Raw genomic sequence first — 22,339 nt, 5'->3', positions numbered from 1 at the left:
CCACTTAGCCTGATTATGTGGCGTGTGTCTCTCTTCCACTCTATTTCGGGTGTCACCCACTAAATTGATCTTGGGACCCACTTGTGGCCCCCAGTCGCAGCTGGACCAAAACAGCCATGGAGCGTTCTGGACGAACCCTTGGAGCCCTAGTGGGCCTTTGTAGTCTTCAGGCACGAGAAATCACTCCCTCTACAGAAGGCAACCTTATTCTGCAGAACATGGACCTCCAGCAGCAGCCCCTGTGTGGTCAGGGAAGGTCACCAAGTGCCACCGTGGGCACCGCAGAGGGTGAGGAAGCTGGCCTCCTCCAGGGGACGGACCATCTTTAAAGGAAAGGGGGCTCCACAGGGTGGGCCAGCCCAGGTGCAGGCTGACCACGGCCACCAGCCCGGTGGGGTCGCAAGGCAAGACAGGGACATCTCATGCGGTGGCCTCGACGAGCTCCTCAGGGCTTCCCCACGGGCGCCCCGGACCTTTGGAACCTCTGGATGAGGAGCACGAGCCTGGCGATGTCGGAGAGCTCGGGGAACAGGGCCATGACGCTGTCCACGTGGTGGGGCGGGAAGGTGCTGCAGAGCACGGTGCGCGCCCTGGCGCGCGAGTCCGCCTCGGGGCCGGCAGCCTGGGGCACGGACCCCAAAGCCCCCCCGGGGGCGTCTTCATCCCAACGCGACCCCACCCAGGCCGAGCGGCCCGGGAGCCAGCCGGCCCCTGGAGGAAGGGCCCACGGGTCGGCGGGCTGCCGGCGCGGGGGGCGCCGGTCACTCTGCGGGGCGCCGGGGCGGTACCCACCCCGTAGGCCCAGCGGGCTCCGGGGGCTCTGGAGGCCGGGCGGCGCTGGCGGGGACGGCGCGGGGCCGGGCGCCACCCACTCGGGACAGGGCGGCCTGGGCGCGCGGCCGCAGCCGGGGCCCCGAGGGGGAGCCCGGAGGGGCCCCGGGTCGTCGCTGAGGACGAGCCGCGAGAAGCCGCCTCCGAGAGTCGCCACGTCGGCCGCCCGCGCGCTCCCCCGCTGCGCCTCCTCGCCGCCCGCGCCCCGCCAGGCCAGCGTTTGCGCGCGGAGCTCATCGGCCACGGCCAGCTGCGCGTGGTGCGGCCTCTCCGGGTGGTAGAACTTGCACTTGATGCCATAGGTGCATTTCTTGCCTGGAAGGGGCGGGCAGGGGGGAGAGGGCTCCTGGTGAGAGACCTTGGTTGGGGAGGCCCGGTGTGGTCCGGGCAGTGCCCGCCCCGCGTGGCCTTTCTCGTTGGAGATTCCTCCGGGAAGGCCCCCGGGCCTGCTGCAGACTTGTCAGGTTTGGGGCGGGACGAGGTGGGGAGAAGTGCCCTGGGGCGCAGACAGGACGAATGAGGGTGCAGCACCCTACTCCTCGTGGTATTTTCCACTGGACACGGTACCCCAGTGTTACCCACCCAGCGCAGGGGGAGTGTTGTCTGAAAGTTCCCATGACCAGGGACTGAGACCAATCCACTTCCCCAGAGACGCTGTGGATCGAGCCAACCTAGTGGCGGGGGGTTGGGAGTGGGTGCTCATGACATAGGATTGTGCCTCCAGTGCTGACTCAGTTTCCCCCATTGTCCACATCCCTTGTGCTAATCATTGCCCTCCCCTTACAGACTGTTTTAACAGAGGTGATCAAATAATTTATCATCCAAACCAGGGCCCTTCTGAGAGTGGAAGGGAGCAGGATGGGCCACCTGAATGTGTGTGTGATCACCTTAATTCTAACAAGAAATGACTCTGAATATCACTTACGGCATCTTAAACTTCTATAGGCACAATAAACGAGGCCTGGGGACCTTAAATAACTTGCCCAAAGCAAGCTAGTGAAAGAGCTGGCTAGAAGGCTGGTGTCCCTGGAGGGCTCTGGGATAGAATCCTTAATTCTTAATGGATAGCACCAACCAAAGTCCCTAAGGGTAGGTAGGGGTTTAGGTAAGACTGTGGGGCAGGATGTGGGCACAAGGTGCCAGGGGAGGGGCTGAGAAAGGAGAGCATGGGGCGCACACAGCACCCCTGCTCCCTGGATGTGGCTTTGCTGTGTGTGACCCCTGCATCCAGCCCTCACAAACCGCATGCAACAGGGGTCCAGGATGGCAGTTCATCATTACAATAACCCTGTCAGGAAACTGCCATCCAGAGAGGTTAAGTTACCTCCCCAGGGTCACACAGCTGATTAAGGGCAGAACCCGGGCTAGAACCCAGCCAGCGCTTCTGACCTGAACAGGGCCCACTAGGCGTGGGGCGCTACCCACCATAGGGGCAGTGTTGCCAGGACGGCTCTGGAGGCTTTGGCTTCCTGCTCAGGAAGTTGCTCAGGGTGGGTCCCCGACGGCCCAGGGGGTCATCAGGAGGCATGAACCTGGAAAACAAGCACAGGGGAGTGACTGCAAGGCCCACAGAGACTCGCCGCTGGCCCTGTGCGGGGAGTGAGCCGAGCCGCCTGGGAAGGGAAGGGCAGCACCAGGACTCCTTCTGTCCAGGACTCTTTCTCCCACCCAGCGGTTGTCACAGCGTGTTAGAGCAGCACAACCTTCCTCCACACTGACCCGCACAGAGCACAGCACTGACAGATCCCAGGACAGCAGCCCCTGGGCCTTGTCCAAGTTTTTCTCCTGCTGAGTCAGCAATGCCAGAATCACTTAGCAACTCCTGGAAACATGCAGGCTCCAGGCTTCACACCAGACCTGCTTAATCAGAACCTCAAGTTGTTCAGGAATCTGCATTTTAACAACTTCCCAGGTCATTTGTAGCCACTAAAGTTGAAGCATAATTGCACTAGGTCTCCCCTGGGACCTAGTCTGAAAGCGACTCTAAGCTGCATTCCAATGTCCTCAACAGAAGGCTGGAGACCTCCGGGGGGCCCGGGGGGCTCTCTGGTCCTGGGAGCTCCATTTCTCCTGTGTTGCCCCACAGCTCTGGGCCTCTCAGGTTGGGGACGAAAATTAACAGAGTTCAAACCGCCAGCTGGTGGGTCAGCGAAGAAGCGGATCCGGGTGCAGCCTGAACGCAGGTGCGGCGGCACACACAGCCCCCGGGCTCAGCGCAGGCTCCACCCTCCTCTGCAAACCATGGGCGGGGGTCACTTTGTCACTCCCTGACACCACCCTGCCGCCCCCCTGCCCCTTCCCTTCCCTGGCATTGGTCTGAGGAGGAAGGGAATGCATCCTCCCGCAGCTCAAAAGGGAAAACAACATTCCTCAGAAGGAAAACTCCCTCCTTCAGCACAATCCACTTTTCATATGAATACTTTTGTTCCCAGGAGGCACTTCCAGGTCATACAAAGGTTCCACTAGAGAGGGGGTGGATTCTAATCGGGGGCTTGTTTTTATGGGCTGGTTTCCCGCTTAACGTGAAGGGTCACGCTGGGGTCCCACCGTGCAGACCACATCCACCAGGCCGGCCCGAGCTGGGTGATCCCTGGTCCCGCGTAGCCTCCGTGGCTCCGATCCCAGCTACGCAGCCGGCTTCTCAGAGTTGGGCCCCGACCAAGAATCTGGGGAGCCACCCACTGCAGTTATTAAAAGTTCCCAAAGGCTTCACCTCCTGCTCTTTCCCGGGCCTCACAGCCGGGAGCTGGGCCAAGAGGGCCCTATGGACGTGCCCTGGGCACGGGGCGAGCGTCCTTGCCCACAGGCAGGCGGCAGGCTCTGCCCTCTGGCAGTCGGGGGACCTTCGGGCAGGCCCTGAGCAGAGGCCAGTGTGTCAAGAGGACTTGGCCTGGACCCCAGGCTGTCACCAGGTCAGAGGCGGCCATGATCCGTCAGACCTCAGTGAGGATTTTCTGGATCCGATGGTGCCAGCCTTGCCAGATTCCTCCGGGCCCGAGCCAGAGAGAGGGAGCCACCAGCCTTGCGAATGTGGAAATGACCATGGGGGATACTGCGGGGTAGCTGCTGTGACCATGCGCCCTGGGGCTTAGGAGGGTGCCTCTGCCTCCTTGCCTGTGGGCCAAGGGGTAGTGGGGGCAGCAGTAACCCCTGGAGGCACATGTCCTGGCCTGGCCTGAGGATAACCGCTACCTCTAGGGGTACAGTCCTCTCTGGTCCTCACGACCATCTCAGAGGTAAGTGTGACTAATCCAAGGGCAGGTTATTCAAGGTGAAGGACATTCAGCCCAGCGAGGTTGAGAGCTTTCCTCTCCACACACAGCCAGTAAATGGCAGAACCTCAGTGTGAAACCTCATCTACTGCTTCTGTGTGTGTGGTAGCTCTTTCCACCACACACACAGCCCCGCAGGCTCCAGGGTCAGGAGCTGGTCCGCCGTGTGCAGGTGGCCTGATATAGCGGCCACGTGGCCTCTCTCTCCCCATCTTCCCTACCCCAGGGCTGCAGCCATTTACACTCACTCACTCAGTAACCTACAACCAGTCATTGGGTGCCTTTAATGCGCCAGGCTGGCTGGAGCTGTGGCAGATAAGACACATACAGTCCCTGCCCTCACGGAGTTGGGGAGCTTGTCCCAAACCGCATTCCTAAAAGCCAGTGAGGGAGCCCAGAATGAGGACCGAGCTATCATACCCGGAGCGGAAATTGGAATGGGAGTGATGTCCCACCCTGTGACCGTGCCCACCTTGCCAGGCTCGCAGCATGCCTGAGGACGGCTGCAGTGGACCCGCCATCGCGTCCTCCCCACCTCAGCTCCGTCTAGGGGCCCTCACCCAGCACCTGCTAACTGGTCTGTGCTTTGTGACCCTGACTTCGTCCTCCTTCCACTGTAGCTGGTTGGTCCAGGGGGGACCTGACCCAGGAGAAACACCCTAGGGGACAGATGAACCAACCAGATTCTCTTGAAAGTGTCAACCAAGACGTATTAAGACAGAGACAGTTCCAAGATCTTTACAGCCCCAAAGAAAAGGTGATGTCGCCCACTCCCATCCGTCATTCAAAACTTTGAAAAAAAACAGACAGAAGCATAAAATAAGTGAAAGGGAGTGCAACAAAGTTCAGGTTCACCCCATGATGACAGTTCCAGCGCTCTTATTTGAACTGTTAAATTCTTCGAAAATAAAAACAAAAGCAAGGTCCCCCCAAGGCCATGTCAGGCAGCTGGGTGCTGGCTCAGCTGGATGTGGGCGTGGGAACAGAAAGGTCACAGGACAGTTGGGACAAAACAGCCCCGTGGGGGAAATCTGGTCACGAAAGAGAGGAGACAGAGAGGGCCACCCGGGGAAGGGGCACGGGCGGCCCGGGGCTGGGGGGCTCGGAGCCTGTGACTAACCCCGCGGGGCCCCGTCACCACCCCGCCCCCTACCCGCCCCGGGACCCCGCGGACCACACGCACCGGTCATTGACGAAGGAGAACATGAGCAGCCTCTGCTCGATGAACCACTTCCACTCGGGGTTCTCGCTCTGCAGGTCGCGGTAGTTGTCGTTGGAGACGATGACCCCGTCCTGCTCGTAGGCCACCTTCACGATGTAGCGGTCGTCGTAGCAGACCACGCGCTTGCCGCTCACCTTGCGGGACGGCGTGTACACCAGCACCGCCTGCCTCTCCAGCTCCTCCAGCACGTGCTGCTCTGGGGGCCGCAGGGCGGGGACCGCATGAGGCGCTTTCTCGGACGGACTCTCCACCCCCAGAGCCATCCTAAAATCCGGAGCAGCCCCGGCAGCTCAGGGCTCCTCTCTGGTCAGCGCGCCCCTCCCACCCGTCCCCGTCCCCGCTAGGCCTCCCTCCCCCTACTCCCCCTTCCCCTACACCCCTCCCCCCTCTCCCCCCTCCCCTACGGCCCAGCCCAGCAGGCAAAGAGCAGGGTGGTCTCGAGAGGAATTTGCCAGCAGCCTGAGGTCAAGTGGGCTCTTGGCTTCTGTCCTGCCTGCGTCATGACAGGAGTCCCGAGGATGGTGCCGGCCAGGGAGACACACTTTGGAAGGAAGAGTGAAGCCACAGCTCTCGTCCTTGTGATGGTTACCTGCCCCGTGCCCCTACCACGGTAGACACAGAGGCCTTCTTCTGGAGAAAGACATCCCTGTCTTAACTAGAATCCCGGCACTTAGGAATTACTAGGAGCCCTGCATCCACCTGGAAGAGTCCCGCCGGGGCCCTTAGCGGAGAACCACTGCCCCCCTCCCATGACACAGGAGTCTGCTGGGACACCTTCAGGACGGAGCATCCCACAACTGACAGCTCTGAGGGACACAAGAATGTCACGCAGAGAGGCCGGGATTAGGAAGCTGCCGCCTGCATTCCGGTCTTAGCTCCAGCTCTCGGGTTTTTCACCCCTCTCCGAACATCAGGTTTCGCACTTATAAGATGAGGAAGATGACTCCTCACCTGCCTCAGAGCATCTGTGGGGCGACTGGACCGGCGCCTGTGGGGCGACTGGACCGGCGCCTGTGGGGCGAGCCCCCAAGAAGCCTGGGAGGAGGGAGTGTGTCCCGGGAGCTGCAGACGTTACAGGGTCTCTTAACAGGAGCTAAAATCTGCATCCCTGGACGGCCTACTCTTTGATCTTAGTTTTGCCTTTGGAGACAAAAGAATTCCCTTCCGCAGGAAACAGTTAACTCCACATGTGGAAGATTATTAGCATATTCGCCCCTCATGTCTCAGTCCTTTCCTATATGACATGGTTCCCAGACTTTTTAAAAGTGCATAATGCATGTATGGTACAAAGAATCATTTTTTTAAAATGCCGTGTGTGTGGTGATCATTTTGTAATGTATAAAAATATCGAATTGAGACAGGAAGGAAGGGGGCAGGGCACAACCATTGAAAGAATGACACAACCATTAAGAAGAACAGGATACGACAAAAACTGGTTAGAACCTACTAGGCGCAAGATGGCAGAAGATTAGACTTCCCTAGACCTTGAGCCTCATTATGCCCTTATTGTAATGCATTAGCTAAATGACACTATGACAGGCACCATGACAGTTCCAAGGCTAACCATAAAAGGCCAAAAAGTAGGGGTGCCCCAATTCCTAGAAACCCCTGCCCCTTCTCCAAGACAGAATATTCCTCCCACTCGTTAGCCCAGCCCATGAAAACTAACCACTCCATATTGCAGGGCCAGCTCTCACCCTCTGAGATGGCCCACACTCTGTCTATGGAGTGTGTAGCTCTCTAAATAAACCTGCTTTCACTTTACTATGGTTCACTCTAGAATTCTTTCCTGCCCAAAGCCAAGGACCCTCACTTGGTAGTCTGTCCCAGGGACTCATTCAAGACCTGGGACATGACTATCCTCTTGTGCCCCATTTTTCCTGCAATAGAATCACTATGTTGTACATCTGAAATTAATACAATACTGTAAGTCAATTATACTTCAATTTGAAATTATAATTCATTAGTTAAATGCCATGTGTGCAGCACTCCCTTTGAGAAACAGAACACGGCCCATGCTTTGAAGTCCCCATTGCCCCTCGAAGTTTGCATCTCCCTCCACTCCCTTTAAGATAACCCAGTTTTGAGAACTTTGTGTTTATAATTCCCTTGCTTTTATTTTTTTAAATGCATATATATGTACCCTTCAAAAGGACAATTTCCAATGTGATTATGAGCCTCCAGACTTTACACAAATGGAATCATCTTGCACATATTCTTGGGCAAATTCTTTCCTCGTTGAACATTGTATGCGTGAGGTTTGGCCATGTCATGACTGTCAGTTTTGCACAGAAGTCTCCTGGTACAGAAGGACAAGGGTTTCCCTAGGGTCTGTCTTAAGGAGTGATAGTGCTGAGTTGTAGGGAAAGGCACTTTACAAGGTAGTGCTGCATTATTTTCCAAAGTAGTTATATCAAGTTACTACCCAACACAGCGTCTAAGGCAACCTTGCCAGCACTTGGCATTTGCAGGTTTTTAAATTTTTCCCAATCTGGTGGGTGTAAAGTGGCCTCTTGTTGTGATTTTATTTTGCATTTCTCTGGTTACTAATACAACTGAGCGTCTCTTCGTATGTTTATTGGCCATTTGTGTTTTCTCTTCTGTCAAAGGCCTATTCATGCCTTAGCACATTTTTCTATATATTTGTCCCTTGCCTTGGTCTTATTAATTTGGATAAGTTCCCTATAAATTCCAACAGGAATCCTTCATCAGGGATATGTGATATATGGCCTCTCCCAGGTTGAGGCTTGTCTTTTCGTTTTCTTGTTTTTGTGGTATCTGTTAAGGAACGGAAGCTTTTATTGTAATGTAGGCAAATTTATGACTCTTTCCGCTGTCTCTCTGCATTTGTTGTGGCTTGTTTAAAAATTCTTCCCTACCCCAAAGTGAATTCCCTACTCTTTACCCATTATGTATCGCACAATATATATTGCACAATATTGCACAGCTGTTGAAAGCCACCATTCTCCATGTTCAGACCATAAAGAATAATCTGGGACAACTGGTCCATGATGAACCCCCCTCCTTCTCATCCCCCCTCCTTCTCATAACCCCATTGAAAGAGAAGGGAAGCAGTACAGAAGGAGTAGGGAATCCATAAACACATTAAAAATGGGCTTGGGGACAGCAGCAAACCCAGGATTTTGACAAATTTTAGGAAGACAGAAAGCAGGTAGGATCAGAGACTTCCCTGGCGGTCCAGTGGTTAAGACTCCATGCTTCCAATGCAGGGGGTTCGGGTTTGATCCCTGGTCGCTGAACTAAGATCCCACATGCCACGTGGCAAAAAAAAAAAAAAAAAGCAAGAAAGCAGCTAGGATCATATTGATCCTACAGTACAAAGGGAACCACAGCCCAGAATGTGCATGGAGGCTGAAGAGGAGGTGGGGCCATTCCCTGCAAAGTCCCAGCGCTCTCCAGCAGGAGTGGCGAGTCAGCAGAAGTCGGATTATTAACTGAAGGGCTACCATGGGGCAGCTGCACCCACCCTTTCCGGTCCCTATCACTGTATGGGAAGTGAAGATATAACTAGGAAGGAGGAGGTTCCCATGTGGCCTTTGACCTCCTAAAGTAAAACCATCATCCTCGTGGCACTGGAACGTGTGGTGGGCAGAGGCGTCCAGCTGCCTGCCTGCCTGCTCTGCGCAGGGTGTGCTGAAGTGACCTCTCCTTCTCAGCACATGCAATGGTCAGCCCTACCTTTTAGGGAAAGATTCAAATACCAGGAGAGGAAGCCCATGGCAACTGCACAGGTATGTATTTAACCAATCTGGTTCTTTGTTCACAAGTAAACACTGACAAGCAAAGGATCACCAGACTTTTGAGAAGAAGATTTAACAGCACAAAGAGAGAGAAAGAGTGAGATGAACAAAGAGAACTGACCCCAGAAAAAATAAATATGATTCATGGAACTTCAGAGAACTTTTTGAAAGTCTGTATTAGTATAGGAATAGTCAAGAAGATACCGTATCTGTAAAACAAGAATAGCGTTTTACTTAAAAAATAGAATCAGAAAGAGAAGAAGAAGCAATTGGTAACCACTGATAGAACTGAAAACAAAACCAACAACTTTTGGTTAAAAGGCTGGAAGAAAAAAGTCAATGAAACCTGCCAGGATCACGAAGAGGTTGGCCCCAACATTGCTGACTTGGCTGAGATGATACCAACAATGGCTCAGCATGTGACTTCTTCTTATAAGAAAGTCAAACAAACAAAAACCCCTGTTTATTTAAACCACCTGTTCTATTATTTGTAGCTGAAAATATTCCTAGCTGATATAAGAATTAAAAATAAAGAATTCCCTGCGTCTTGGTTTCCTTTGTTTTTGTTTTAAATGAAGAGATTGAACTAGATATTCAGTTAATAAATATCATTGGACCAAATGGATGCCTCTTTCAGTTCCTGTATTCTACTAGGGGTGGGATGCAGACCCAATCTTTCTGCAGAGTGTTAAAAGTTATAAGATACTATCATTTTTGGAACTTAATCTTTCACACTAAAAGACTAAATACTTTGTTTATTTATCTATCAACAACTATTTATTGGGCACCTGCTATATGCCAGCTGTTACGCTAGGTGACAGGGCTCTGGCAGGGAACACTCATAGTCAGTGCTTTCATGGAGCTCATAGTCCAGTGAGGAAGACAGACATTATCAAACAAAGGTAAGCAGATAATTGACTGTAATTTTCAGGAGTACTATGGAGGAAAGGTGTACAGTACCTCTTGAGAATGTACCTGCTCCAGCATACCTCTAATCGGGGTATCAGATCTTGGTGGTTCTTTCCTCCAGGAGGGGACAAAAACTTTGATGTAGGTGTGTCCTCTGTCCCTGAACCAGTCCACAGCCAGCTGGATTCCCCGGCAAGAGAAGGCTTCTTTATTTCCATGACTACAATGAGAAAACAAAGACATCTGCAGAGAAACAGGAAGGGTTCCTCAAGAGTGATTTTTCCTGGGAATAGCCTGGATCATAGTCTCATAATCAAAGGGAATCAGGCAAATCTGCATTTTGAAAATAGGTCATTCTTTGCACAAAATATATCCCTTAATTGGAACCAATTAGCTTGTGATAATATGTGGAGGGTCTCGGGCTCCAAGGGGAGTGCATTCCAAGGATTAATGGACAAGATCCTCTTATTAACTGAAGCTAATATGGATCAAGAGAGGGTTGTCAATGTGATATTGGTCTTTGCAAGTCCAAGTAAGGAGGCCAATGTGCCCCACAAATTCCACTGTAATCATCCATCAATGGAGGCAGGAAGGAAAGAGTAGTGTGAGAGGAGGCTCAAGACCAGGCAGGGGGACTTCCCTGGTGGTCCAGTGGCTAAGACTCCGTGCTCCCAAGGCAGGGGGCCTAGGTTCGATCCCTAGTCAGGGAACTGGATCCCACATGTTGCAACTAAGGATCCCACATGTCGCAACAAAGATCTCGCATGCTGCAATTAAGAGCCAGAGCAGCCAAATACATAAAGAGAATAAATAAATATTAAAAAAAAAAAAAAGACCAGGCAGGGTCTTAGGAGCTAGAAGATCTGTCTAGCTCGTAAGAAGAATGAGAAGCCGTAGAAGGATTTTAGGATTTTAAGACTGGGGGTATACGTGATGTGATGAGATGTGATCTGATGTATGTTTCAGAGTTCAACCTAGCAGCACAGAGGACAATAAGTTGGAAGGATCCAGAGTAGGGGGGACACCAGTTAAGAAGCAGTTGTAGTCATCAAAGCAAAACCTGATGGTGACCTGGACCCAGCTGGTGGTGGTGAAGAGTAGGTGAACTTGAGAGATAGTTAGAAGGTAGTACCTCCAGAATGCGGTGATTGACTGGGTACAGGGGTGATAGGGAAAAAGGCATTGAGGAGGCTTCTGACTTGTATAAGGGGATGGAGGGCTCCCTGAGACAGACCCTGTTTGGGAGGAAGACAGGATTTAGAGAAAAAGATCCTGAGTTTGGTCGTGGACACATAGTGAGTTGGGAGGAGCCTTGGTGACCTCTAAGTGGAAATATTAAATAAACTTTTATTAAGCGTGTTGATACATATTGCTAAGTTATCTTATGGAGAGATTGTACCAACTCACATTCCCACCAGTGGTGTATTAGAGTACTGTGTCATTTCAACAGTTTGGTAATTTTATTGGCAAATAATGAAATCTTGCTTTAATTTGCATTTTTTGATTACTGATGAGATTGAACGTTAAAAAAAATATGTTCATTAGCTATTGTTTTTTCTCTGTGAATTTTCTATTCATGTTCTTCGCTTATTTTTCTATTGCGTATCTTTGGGGATGTCTGTTTTTTCTTTTACTTGTAAAAACATTTACCTATTAATGATATTAAGCTTTTGTCATATTATTGCCAATGTTTTTTCTAGTTTTGTTGGACATGTAATTTTACAATTCTTGATATGCAGAAGTTTCAGATTTTTACATATTTAAGTGTACCAATCTTTTTCTTTGCAGTTTCTTTTTTTTTTAACTAAGTTTAGAATATTATTACTGATTCAAGGATATGATAATCAACTTTGTTTTCTTTAGTTTTATGACTGTTTTTCATATTTATCTTTTTAGTATTTTAGAATTTGTTTTGTGGTAGAATGTAACATGCAGCTCTAAGCAATTTTTTTCTTTCAAAGTAGATAGTTGGTTTCTGTACACAATTGATTGAATAACCCAATTTCTTTCCCATTGACTGGTGGCCCTTTCGTCATCTTATATTACTTTCTTATGTAGTCAAGGGTTTATTTCTGGGGCATTTCTTCTCCAATGGTTTGTGGTTTTTGTTCTCAAGTAATACATTGTTTTAATTATTACAGCAATAATACTACTTTTATATCTTCTTTTCCTACAGTTAATACCCCTTATTTCTAATTCAGTATTTTTAGTTAGACTAGGATTTTTTTTAGAAGAGTATTTAATAAAAATGGTAATAGTAAAAAAAAACACAAAAAATAAAAGAAGCCACCTGCCAATGCAGGTGACACAGGTTTGATCCCTGGCTCGGGAAGATCCCACATACCGCGGAGCAACTAAGCCCGTGCACCACAACTACTGAGCCTGTGCTCTAGAGCCCATGAGCCACAACTACTGAGCCCATGTGCCACAACTACTGAAGCCCGTGCGCCTAGAGCCTGAGCTCTGCAACAAGAGAAGCCCCCGCTCTCTGCAACTAGAGACAGCTCGCGCGCAGCAACGAAGACCCAATACAGACAAAAACGAAAACAAATAAATAAATAAATTTATTAAAAAAAAACAAATCAGTGGGGCCGTCTGTGGTAAAAAGGAAGAGGAAATGGAAAGCTAGTCCCTTTGGCAGAAGTTGCAAAACAAGGAGACGGAGGGAGAATGAGGAGCTACTCACAGAGTGCTTACCCTGCCCCCCAGGCCCGCCCCACCCCCTGAGCCACGAGGGGACGGGAGGGCTGGAAACACCGCGGTGGCTGTGAACAGGAGCTTGAAGACTTGTCTCTCAGCACAGCCTGGGCCTGTCACAAGCCTCTCAGAGAAATCCTGGTTTCAGCGGGTGCAGTCTCCTGCAGGGCTGCAGGGCTGCCGTGGAGGAAAGTGGCGGATAGGTGAACCGGAAGCGACACCCCTGGATCCCTTGCTTCCCCAGGCCTGGAGGATTTTGCGCAGCCTGGACATGGACAGCACTTTAAGCCAGCATGGTTCCCCAAAAGGCCAAATGGGACCAATGACCCTCTCTGTAGACCATTCCGGAAGCCAGGCCAGCCCATTCCTCTGCAGAGGAGCCCAGTGAGGGTCCCAGACTGCTCTTCCAGACAACACCAGGTCTCAAAAGCCTCCAGATGCCATTTGGGAGAGGAGCAGTGGAAGGGAGAGGAAACACGAAGCCTGAATCCTCCAGAAGACAGAAGACGCTGAGCTGTCACGGACGGGCAAGTATAAAGTTTGCTCCTTCCCACTACCTAAAAGGTGGCGAAGAGATTTCATCTATCATAGAAAATAAGGCCTGTGTTCTGTGCACATTGCAGCAGCGATGTGAACATCTGATGATACCCACACTCCCACCCCGCCCCCGAGCACGGGTATCTCTTGGCCGCAGCAAAGTCTGCCCACAGTCCGTTCTCAAGAAAACATATCGTTGCCACAATTCTTTTAAAATTTGTTTCTCTGGCGTGCCCTGTGGCATGCGGGATGCAGGATCTCAGTTCCCGGACCAGGGATAGAACCCGGGCCCCCTGCATTGCAAGCGTGGAGTCTTAACCACTAGACCACCAGGGAGGTCCCTAAAATTTGTTTCTTGATTGCTCTCTTTTCTTTGACCACCTATCTGTCTTTAACTGTTCAAAAGCCAGCTTTCCATCCCTGATGCCTCCGATGGGTGTGTGACTTGGGGCGGGGTTGGGGGGTGACAGGTTCCAGCGACTCTGGACGCAGGTGGAGGGGAGGCGGTTGGAGGTGCAGAGATTCAGGAAGAGAAGAGCTGAGGAACGGGGCCACCATCAGCTTCATGCAGCAGAAACTGGCCCCACGGCCTCTCGGGTACAAGACTCCAAGATGGCAGACCCACAACCAAGAGGCTCCAAAGGACAGATGCGTACCCCCCAGACCAGTGGAAGATGGAGGGAGTGTACATCTGCCCATCAGCGCAGCCGGTATCTTCCCTCTCTCCCTCAGAGGTGCCCTCTCTTCCAGCCTGAATTCCAGGCACAAGGAGGTCGGGGCCTGGCCCTGAGAACCCCTAAGTTGGTCTCTCTGCAATGGAGGATTTTTCATTCAGGTCCACCATTTTGCACACACTCTACCCCAGCCTCATGAGCCTTCTGGTCTCTAGAAATGGGAAGATTATCTATGTTCAGTCCTTGCCATGTCTCTTTGTACCAACCTCAAAACCCCATCATGGCTGCCCTAGTCCTGGCCACAGAAAGCCCTGAGCAATGGCAGGGTTGATGCCAAAAGCAGGGGTCACCTCCTCACCACGTGGGGCTCTGTTTCTAGGAGACGGCAGAGCTCTCAGTCAGGTAATAAAGCTCAGCAGTCACCCTGGAAGCCCACACCCCACATACAAATGGGAAGTACGTTAGCCAGAGGCACCTCTTCCCCTGGGCTTCTCCTCCACTCGCTCAGCATCCAGCTGTGAACATCTCCGTCAGCAGGGCGCTGTGCTGGGGCCTGGGGAGCAGTGAACGAGGCAGACCTCACCCCAGCTTCTTGGAGCTCATTCTTAACAGAGTCCTGTGTATCTGACCACTTTGCACATGTGCCTAATTTAATCATTGCAAGAAGCCCTTGAGGAAGTGACCTTGGCCCCATTTCACCCTTGAGGAAACTAAAGCAAAGCCATGTGCTGGCTCGCTGATCTCGCAGCAGATCTCAGAGCCTAATCCGTTGGGCTGCAAACTCTTCCTTCCCATCTCCATTTATTCCTGCCCCTCTCCAGTCTCTGCTCCTGGGATCCAGACAGCAGCTTCTTCGGAGCAAAAATTACCACCTGTCCACAACACTGTAAATCAACTGTGCTCCAATCAAAATTGTAAAAAAAATTACCAGCTGTTAAAATGCTCGAGCTGGGGGAGGGACCATAGCGCTTATTAACAGCCACTGAGAACCAGTTTATCAGGCAGCGAGCTGAGTGCCAGGCCCTGGGAAAAGGAAACAGGAGCGGTAGGATTTGAACAAAGGGAGGTGGTAACGGAAGTGGGTAGGTACCTGAGGCAAATTCTGCCTGCCTGACGAATGTCAGCCTGGGCAGCCGCCATCAGCGCATAGCCATTTACACTAACTGACAATCTAAGTGGACACCCCTGTATCACTAACTGTTGCCCAAGAAGTCTCTGCAGAAACCAGCAGACAGTCTTATGAAGAGCGAGGCGGTGGTTTGGGGGTGGGACGAAAGGAAAGACAAGCGGTGATTCCTTTGGGGTGTGAGATGTAAAGGCCCAACACTGATTGACGCTGTTTCTTATTTGGGGTTAAACTGCAAACACTCTGAACCGGAAGTTTCCAGTCCTTCCACCAAGAGATCTCTCCAGCTCAGGTCGGCGGGGAGATAGGGGGTGACCTCTGAGAGAGGGTGCTCCCTCATCTCATAAAAGGAGAAATGGGTGCAGACTTAGGTAGGACTTAGGTAGACTTAGGTAGGAAGAGACTTAGGTAGGAAGCCAAGGCCAACGTTGGCTGGAGTCCATTCAGAGGCTGAGAAGCAGGCTGGACCCCCGGCCCAGGAGTGTGCCCCCTACACCCACTGAGAGGGGCCTGATGAAAACCTCCCGTTGCCAGCCTCAGCTCTCTCATCACTGGAGATTTGTTTCTCCAGAATACGTCAGATTCTGTTAAGGTTTTTAAGAGTTTAAAAAGGTAAACAACAACAAGTCAAACAAAAAACCCTGTACACCCCCAAATGAGGAAACACTCAAATGAAACCCTTGTCAAGGCCAGTAAGAGGATGTGAAATTATCGGGTGGTTTTTCCCCAGGCTGAAATGAAAGCCTTCAACTCACTCCTTTCCTAAATTTGCCTACAGAACATACACCACTGGTCTTGTCAGTACATGTGTGTATTTGTGAGTTTGCCAGGCAAGAAAATGTTGGCAAGAGTTGGCAGCGAGAAACAACATTCTTCCCAAACACCACGGTGCAGCTGGTCACATGCTTTCAACAAAAGTCACCTTTTTAAAACCATCTGGACGTTTTTCTTAAGGCCAAGCGACTCCAGTGCTCAGCTCACAGCTTCCTCTCTCCTGCACATACACACATGCACGTACACGTACGCACACACCCCTGAAGGTGTAGGGACTGTGCCTGAAAATCCGTCTCTGTGCTGCTGGTCAAGCAGAGCCACCATTCAATGCACATGTGACCTTCTGAGGGTTCCCAACAGGCTGGCAGCTGCAGGAGGGGAATCCTGGCCCCTGGTGAGGGAGAGGGGTCTAGCGTGTCCTGTCTGCAGCGGGCACGTCTGGAGCTCATCGTGCCTGGGGAGGACTTTGGGCAGCACAGGCAGGCTCTGGCCCCGGAATAAAAGTCTATGGGGTCAGGGTCTCCCGATCTGAGACCAAAGATACACGGAATTAGCAGCCCGAAGATACACGGTGCTGGGGAAATGGAAAGAGCACTGAATCCAGAGCCTGGCACTTATTGCTCTGGGACCTTTGGCAAGTTACTTACTCTCTCTGAACCTCTGCAGAAGAAGAGACATTCCTTTATAAGAAGAATGCATTTATTTCTTTCACACATGCATAAAATAATCACCCTGAATCCTAGAATGTTAGAGATGAAAAACTACATAAGATTATTATTATTCAGTCCAACCTCTTAACTGTATAAACAGGGCTCAAAAAAGTTAGGTGACTCTATTTACAATAGCCAGGTCATGGAAGTAACCTAAATGCCCATCAACAGGTGAATGGATAAAGAAGATGTGGTACATATATACAATGGAATATTACTCAGGCATAAAAAGGAATGAAATTGGGTCATTTGTAGAGACATGGATGGACCTAGAGACTGTCATACAGAGTGAAGTAAGTCAGAAAGAGAGAAACAAATATCGTATAGTAACGCATACATGTGGAACCTAGAAAAATGGTACAGATGAACCGGTCTGCATGGCAGAAATAGAGACACAGATGTAGAGAACAAACGTATGGACACCAAGGGGGAAAAGCGGGGTGAGGGGTGTAGTGGGATGAGCTGGGAGATTGGGATTGACATGTATACACTGATGTGTATAAAACATATAACTAATAAGAACCTGCTGTATAAAACAATTTAATTTAATTTAAAAAAAATTTTTTTAAAAAGGTCAGGTGACTCACACGGAGATCACACAGTAGGTAAGCTGAGGAGCTACAGCTGTACCGTCTATTATGTAGACACTCACCACATGTGGCTATTTACACTTCAAGTTAATTCAAAAGAAATAAAATTGGAAATTCAGCTCCTCTGCCACACCAGCCACGTTTCCAGTGCTTGGCAGCCCCACGTAGCAAGCGGCCACCATATGGACCACCGTAATGCGGGTAAAGAACTTTCCACCCTCACAGGGAGCTGCTCTATTGGGCAGCCCTAGGCTAGAGGTCAGAACTCAGATCTTTGGACTCTAAGCCCTATGTTCTGTCCCCTGCTTCTGACCTCCCTAGCTTCCTACATGAAATACAAGGATTTCAGCAAAACTATGGACAAGCATGAGGTCCGCTTCCCAGGTCCCCATTTACACGCCTGCCACTGCAACTTAGAATTCACATTGAAGTTGACCCACCACTTAGGAAGTGATAAATGAAGCCATTGCTCCTGCTTGTAAGAACCAAATAGACTCCTTTTGTCGTTACAGCGAGGAGATGGGAGGTTTTGGGAACTGGGTGGTACGGTCCTTTTGAAATGACTTGAACAGGATGTGTGCTCCGAACAAACACATTCCCACTTATTTTAAAAAGCAGTTGGCCAGTGACCCTCACTGCCGATCTCCAGAGAACAGCCACCCCAGGCTTACTGGGTTCAGCCACTACAAATAGACTTGGGCTACACATTCTGAGGCTCTGGGGAGAGGAGCCCATGGAAACTTCTAGAGTGATGGCATGGTCAGAGCACAAGGATGGAGGCCAGGGTCTGATGGAGCCAGTGTTGACCTTGGCCAAGCCCATCTAGGCCCTTCCTGTGCTTTTTCCTCTCTCAACTCAGATGGTCAGAGGCAAGGACAGATGACCCCCTCTCACATTCTCTGTGCTAATGGAGAGGCTTAGCACCCTCCCGTAAAGCATGACATTATCTATAACTGCTCATTCTACATCAGTGGTTCTTTACATTTTGGGGATCACAGACCTTCTAAGTAGCTATTGGAAGCTGTGGATCTTCACCCAAGGGAACCAATATATGTATACAGGTTCCACTTTTTGTAAATCATTTCAGGCCACTGCTGGCTTTGAAGATGGAAGGGGCTATGAGCCAAGGAAGGCAGGTGGTCTCCAGAAGCTGGAAAAGGCAATAAAACATATCATCCCCTAGAGCTTCCAGAAAGGAACACAGCTCTGCCGACACCTTGATTTCAACCCAGGGAGACCCAGACCAGACTTCTGACCTCCAGAACTACAAGACAACACATTTGTGTTGTTTTAAGTCACTACATTTGTGTGGTAATTTTGATATAGCAGCAATAGAAACTAATACAGATTTTTTTGGTCTTTAAAGATCCACTGAAACACAACTTCCCAAAGATAATGAGAAAAAAAAACATGGCTGAAAAGTCAGGCTCTTGTTCTCTGTGAGCAAAGGCAGACACAGTCCCAGGCTCCAGGGGACAAAGCCACAGTCGGCAAGTCGGCAAGAGGCACCCTATAGGATGCTGCTGCCAACAGAAGACACGCTTCTCACCTGCTCAGGGCAGAAAGGACGCGCATCCCACCTGTCTCAGGCTCCTCCCCACTCCTTCCAGGACCAGACGGCACAGGAAGCAGCAGCATCTTCAGAAACAGAGAATGGCAATGCCTGCGATACTACAAAACCTCAGCGAAGGAGAGTTTTCAGAAACCATGTTTCTGAGGTTGACTGAGTTTTGAGGTCAGCAGATAACACGTAGACACCGTGCTGGGTTTCAATCATCCGGCCCCTCTAAAGGTGCGTCCCACACTGGGAGGGACTGTATCCTTTACAAACGAGGATCTGGCAGAGCCTGAGGTCAGGGGTCCTCTTGAAACTCTGGTTGGAGGACACGGGAGGTGTTATTGTAGGAGAAGGAGCGGGGGTGGAGCTGAACATCAGACCCCAACTCTCCCCCAGACGTGCCTTTGAACAAATTAAGTCCCACCATCAGGAAGCTGTGAAATTTCTCTTTTTGTTCCTCACTAAGGGGATGCAGGGGGGCAGCGGAGGGGATGTCTGTGTGTATGTGCATATATGTACATACACACACTGAGAACACACACAAATACATGTGTTCTAGGTATCTGAGGTGGTTTTTAGGCAGCACAAGTCTGAAAGAATTAATGTTCTGACACATTCTTCATAATAAGCCTGAGAGATGGTTTCCATTTGTAACCCACAGACTAATTAATTACAATCGTAGGAGGTGAGGGCCGGGTGGGACTCAATGGATTTACCCAGAACACGTCTAGGTCATGTGCAAATAGAGGACGTGGTTTAAATGTGAATTCCAAGCAGCAACAGAGACTTTCATCAAAAGAAAATCCTCCACCACCACCCTATTTTAGCCATTCCTAAAAAACGTCTGGTCCCTAGGGCCTCCCTGGTGGTCCAGCGGCTAAGACTCTGCGCTCCTAGTGTAGGGGGCCTGGTTTCGATCCCTAGTCGGGGAACTAGATCCCACATGCCGCAACTGGGAGTTGGCATGCCGCAACTAAGAAGATCCCAAACGCCAGAACACACGCGGCAACGAAGATCCTGCGTGCCGCAGCTGAGACCTAGTGCAGCCAAATAAATAGTAAAAAAAAGTCTGGTCCCCAAAGAGAGAATACTTTCCTGTAGCACCTGAAGCAGTTGTTTTACCCTGCAGCCATTCTGCTCTTTTGATCTGGAATCGGAGAGCTCATATAATCTTAGGACTGGAAAGGTCTTCGATTTAAGCAATATCATCTTACTTTAAATGTAAGCCAGAGTCTTCCTTGGTGGTCCAGTGGTTAAGATTTTGCCTTCCAATGCAGGGGGTGCGGGTTCGATCCCTGGTAAGGGAGCTAAGATCTCACATGCCTCACAGCCAAAAAACCAAAACGTAAAACAGAAGCAATATTGTAACAAATTCAATAAAGACTTTAAAAATGGTCCATATCGAAAAAATCTTTACATGTAACCCACATCTTTCTACTGATGTCCAGAGGAAGAGATGCCTCATCCAGACCAGGCAGAGGCCAGGCCCCCTCTCAGAACCCAGCAGACTTTCTTCCTAGGACGCTCAGAACCTACTGGATTCTTAAAAATCCCTTTAACTCCCCCAGAGATCTTGAATTAAGCAGGATTTCAGAGTCTCACCTATCTGGTGCCTACACAGGGCATGTGTGAGAATGCTTTAGAGACCGAAGGACCAGCTCCTAGGCCCCAGGGAAAAGGCAGGACTCCATTGCCTATTGACATAATCAAGCCCAGGGAGACTTGGCTGGCTAAAACTTGAATGAACGCTTGAATGAACTTGTCCTACACACCAAGCAGGGCATATTGGAACTGCCCCCAAGCCTGGGCCATCTTGAGCTAACCTTTCCACACTTCTGTCCTGCAGCGCCCAATCCAAAGTGAGCCACGGACTTCCCTGGTGGTGCAGTGGTTAAGAGGCCACGTCCCTACTGCAAAGGGGGCCAGGTTCGATCCCTGGTCAGGGAACTAGATCCCACATGCAAGCTGCAACTAAGGAGCCCGCCTGCTGCAACTAAGACCCGGTGCAACCAAATAATAAATAAATAATTTTTTTTTTTTAATTTAAAAACAAACAAAAAAAAAAGCGAGCCCAAATTTTCAGGGAAAACCGCTCGGCCTGTCAGTCAAAGAATACCCTGTTGACACATTTGGTGCCGAGATAACACTGCTCTTCTCCATCCACCGTGGCTCAGCTTTTGGAAAGGGATGTGCGTCTATTTGTAGTTGTGAGTGACCGACTTCCTATGGCTCTGCCCTTTGCTGGGCTGCAGCTAAGCCAAGCAGTAAAATAATGTGCTTGTTTGGTCAAAGCCTCCTCCGTGCCCAGTGGGGAGTGTGGGTGAGGCTGCACAGCTTCTCTCTCAGCTGAACTTGGCCTCTCCAGGAAAGATGAGGCGGGGCGCGAAGCTCTCATCACCGAAACGCACAGAGATGCCAGTACACCAGTATAACACGGCCTCTGCAGCTCAGGGGCCACAAGCACTCCTCCCGCACCCAGCTAGGGAGCTGCTCCACCAGCAGGGCCGCCACCAGCACGGCTCACAACCCCCAGCAGAGGGCTTCCAGCACGGTTCAAGTATTACGTTTTCCCATCTGCTTCTCATAACCTTGAGGGAAGTAGAAGAGTTCTCTCTTGACCTGGGTCACAGAGGAGGAAACTTGAGATACCCCGGCTTTCCCAGAGTCACACAGCTGGTCAGGGACAGACTCCAGACAGGAAGCCGTGTTCACCAAGGCCCAGCTCTAGGCTCCTCCCCGATTATCCCTGAGTTAGTACCGTAAAAGCTGCCGTTTGTTGAACACTTACTTTGTGTCAGCACTGCCCTAGGCATTTCTGTGCAGCTCCAGTTCTTACAATTACCTTCTACGGAGGTTGTAGACCAACGTTACAGGTGGAGGAAGTGAGGTCCAGAGGGGTTAACTGACTTAGTGAAGGCCACACAGCTACTGAGGGATGGAATGGGGATTCCAAGCCCCATCCATGGGCTCCAAAGCTCCTCGGACCGACCCACCGGGAAGAGGGGCAGTTCCCCCCGCCCGCACCTAGGGGACGAAGAACGCTACCTCATTGCCACGTTGCTGCCATCGATCACTATGGGTCGCAAGGAACTGGCTGGGCCTCCTCTGTCCTCTTCCGGGTCCGCCCCCAGCCCGCGCTGGGCAGAGTCGGGGGTCCCACAGGAGCCCCTGGGAACGAGCAGGGGCGCGGCGCTGCCCTCGTGGGCGCTGGGCCGGCTGCCCGTCTGGATCAGCTCCTGCAGCACGTCGTTGACCAGGGCGTCCTCGCCCAGCTTGCCCAGCACCCTGACCACGTCCTCCCGGCCGTAGCCCAGCTTCTGGAAGAACTCCATCTTGCTCGAGCGCTCCATGCTGTGCCAGCTGGGCCCCCGCGAGGGTCCTGCCGCCGGCCTCCTCCCGGCAGAGCCCTACCGGCATGAGCTAGAGAGAAAAGGCATCCATCAGGTGTTTCCTGGGCAGAGGAGGTGAATTATGTGTGCTCTCTCCCCCCCGCTTCTCTGTCAGGAAGTCACGTCGGGGCCTGGTCCCCTGAGGGGTCTCAGTGGCTCAGTGTGGTTGAGGGGCTGAGATGCAATCACGGTGCCTGTACTAGTGGCTCTCCCAGGCCTTCACCCCGCTCCTGGTGCCCACGAGGGGGCCAGAGGGACCCAGAGCAGCTGAGTGGGCCACCCAGCCCTG

At 51.2% G+C, this 22,339-nt stretch overlaps 1 protein-coding gene across 1 annotated transcript; it reads right to left on the bottom strand.

The window, feature by feature from the left end:
* Positions 1-414: 414 nt before the first annotated feature.
* On the bottom strand, positions 415-22,011 carry ZC3H12D (zinc finger CCCH-type containing 12D). The gene is made up of 5 exons (XM_036872122.1): positions 21,707-22,011; positions 10,076-10,215; positions 5,287-5,521; positions 2,257-2,363; positions 415-1,146 (listed from the first exon to the last, which is right to left on the bottom strand). The coding sequence occupies exons 1-5, from the start codon at positions 22,009-22,011 to the stop codon at positions 446-448; spliced, it is 1,488 nt and encodes a 495-aa protein (XP_036728017.1). The 3' UTR covers positions 415-445.
* Positions 22,012-22,339: the final 328 nt, after the last annotated feature.

Source organism: Balaenoptera musculus, chromosome 12 (genome assembly GCF_009873245.2).
Source record: "Balaenoptera musculus isolate JJ_BM4_2016_0621 chromosome 12, mBalMus1.pri.v3, whole genome shotgun sequence".
In the NCBI taxonomy this organism is placed as follows: domain Eukaryota; kingdom Metazoa; phylum Chordata; class Mammalia; order Artiodactyla; family Balaenopteridae; genus Balaenoptera; species Balaenoptera musculus.
The sequence above is the reverse complement of the archived record's forward strand: the minus strand, read 5'-3'. Positions and strand labels throughout refer to the sequence as shown.

Coding starts and splice junctions, on each gene's coding strand:
- ZC3H12D (XM_036872122.1), bottom strand. CDS start 22,011: ATGGAGCGCTCGAGCAAGATGGAGTTCTTCCAGAAGCTGGGCTACGGC. Junction 5,522..10,075: donor ATCTGATACCCCGATTAGAG/GTATGCTGGAGC, acceptor TGCGGCCCCCAG/AGCAGCACGTGCTGGAGGAG. Junction 1,147..2,256: donor CTGGCAACACTGCCCCTATG/GTGGGTAGCGCC, acceptor CGCCCCTTCCAG/GCAAGAAATGCACCTATGGC.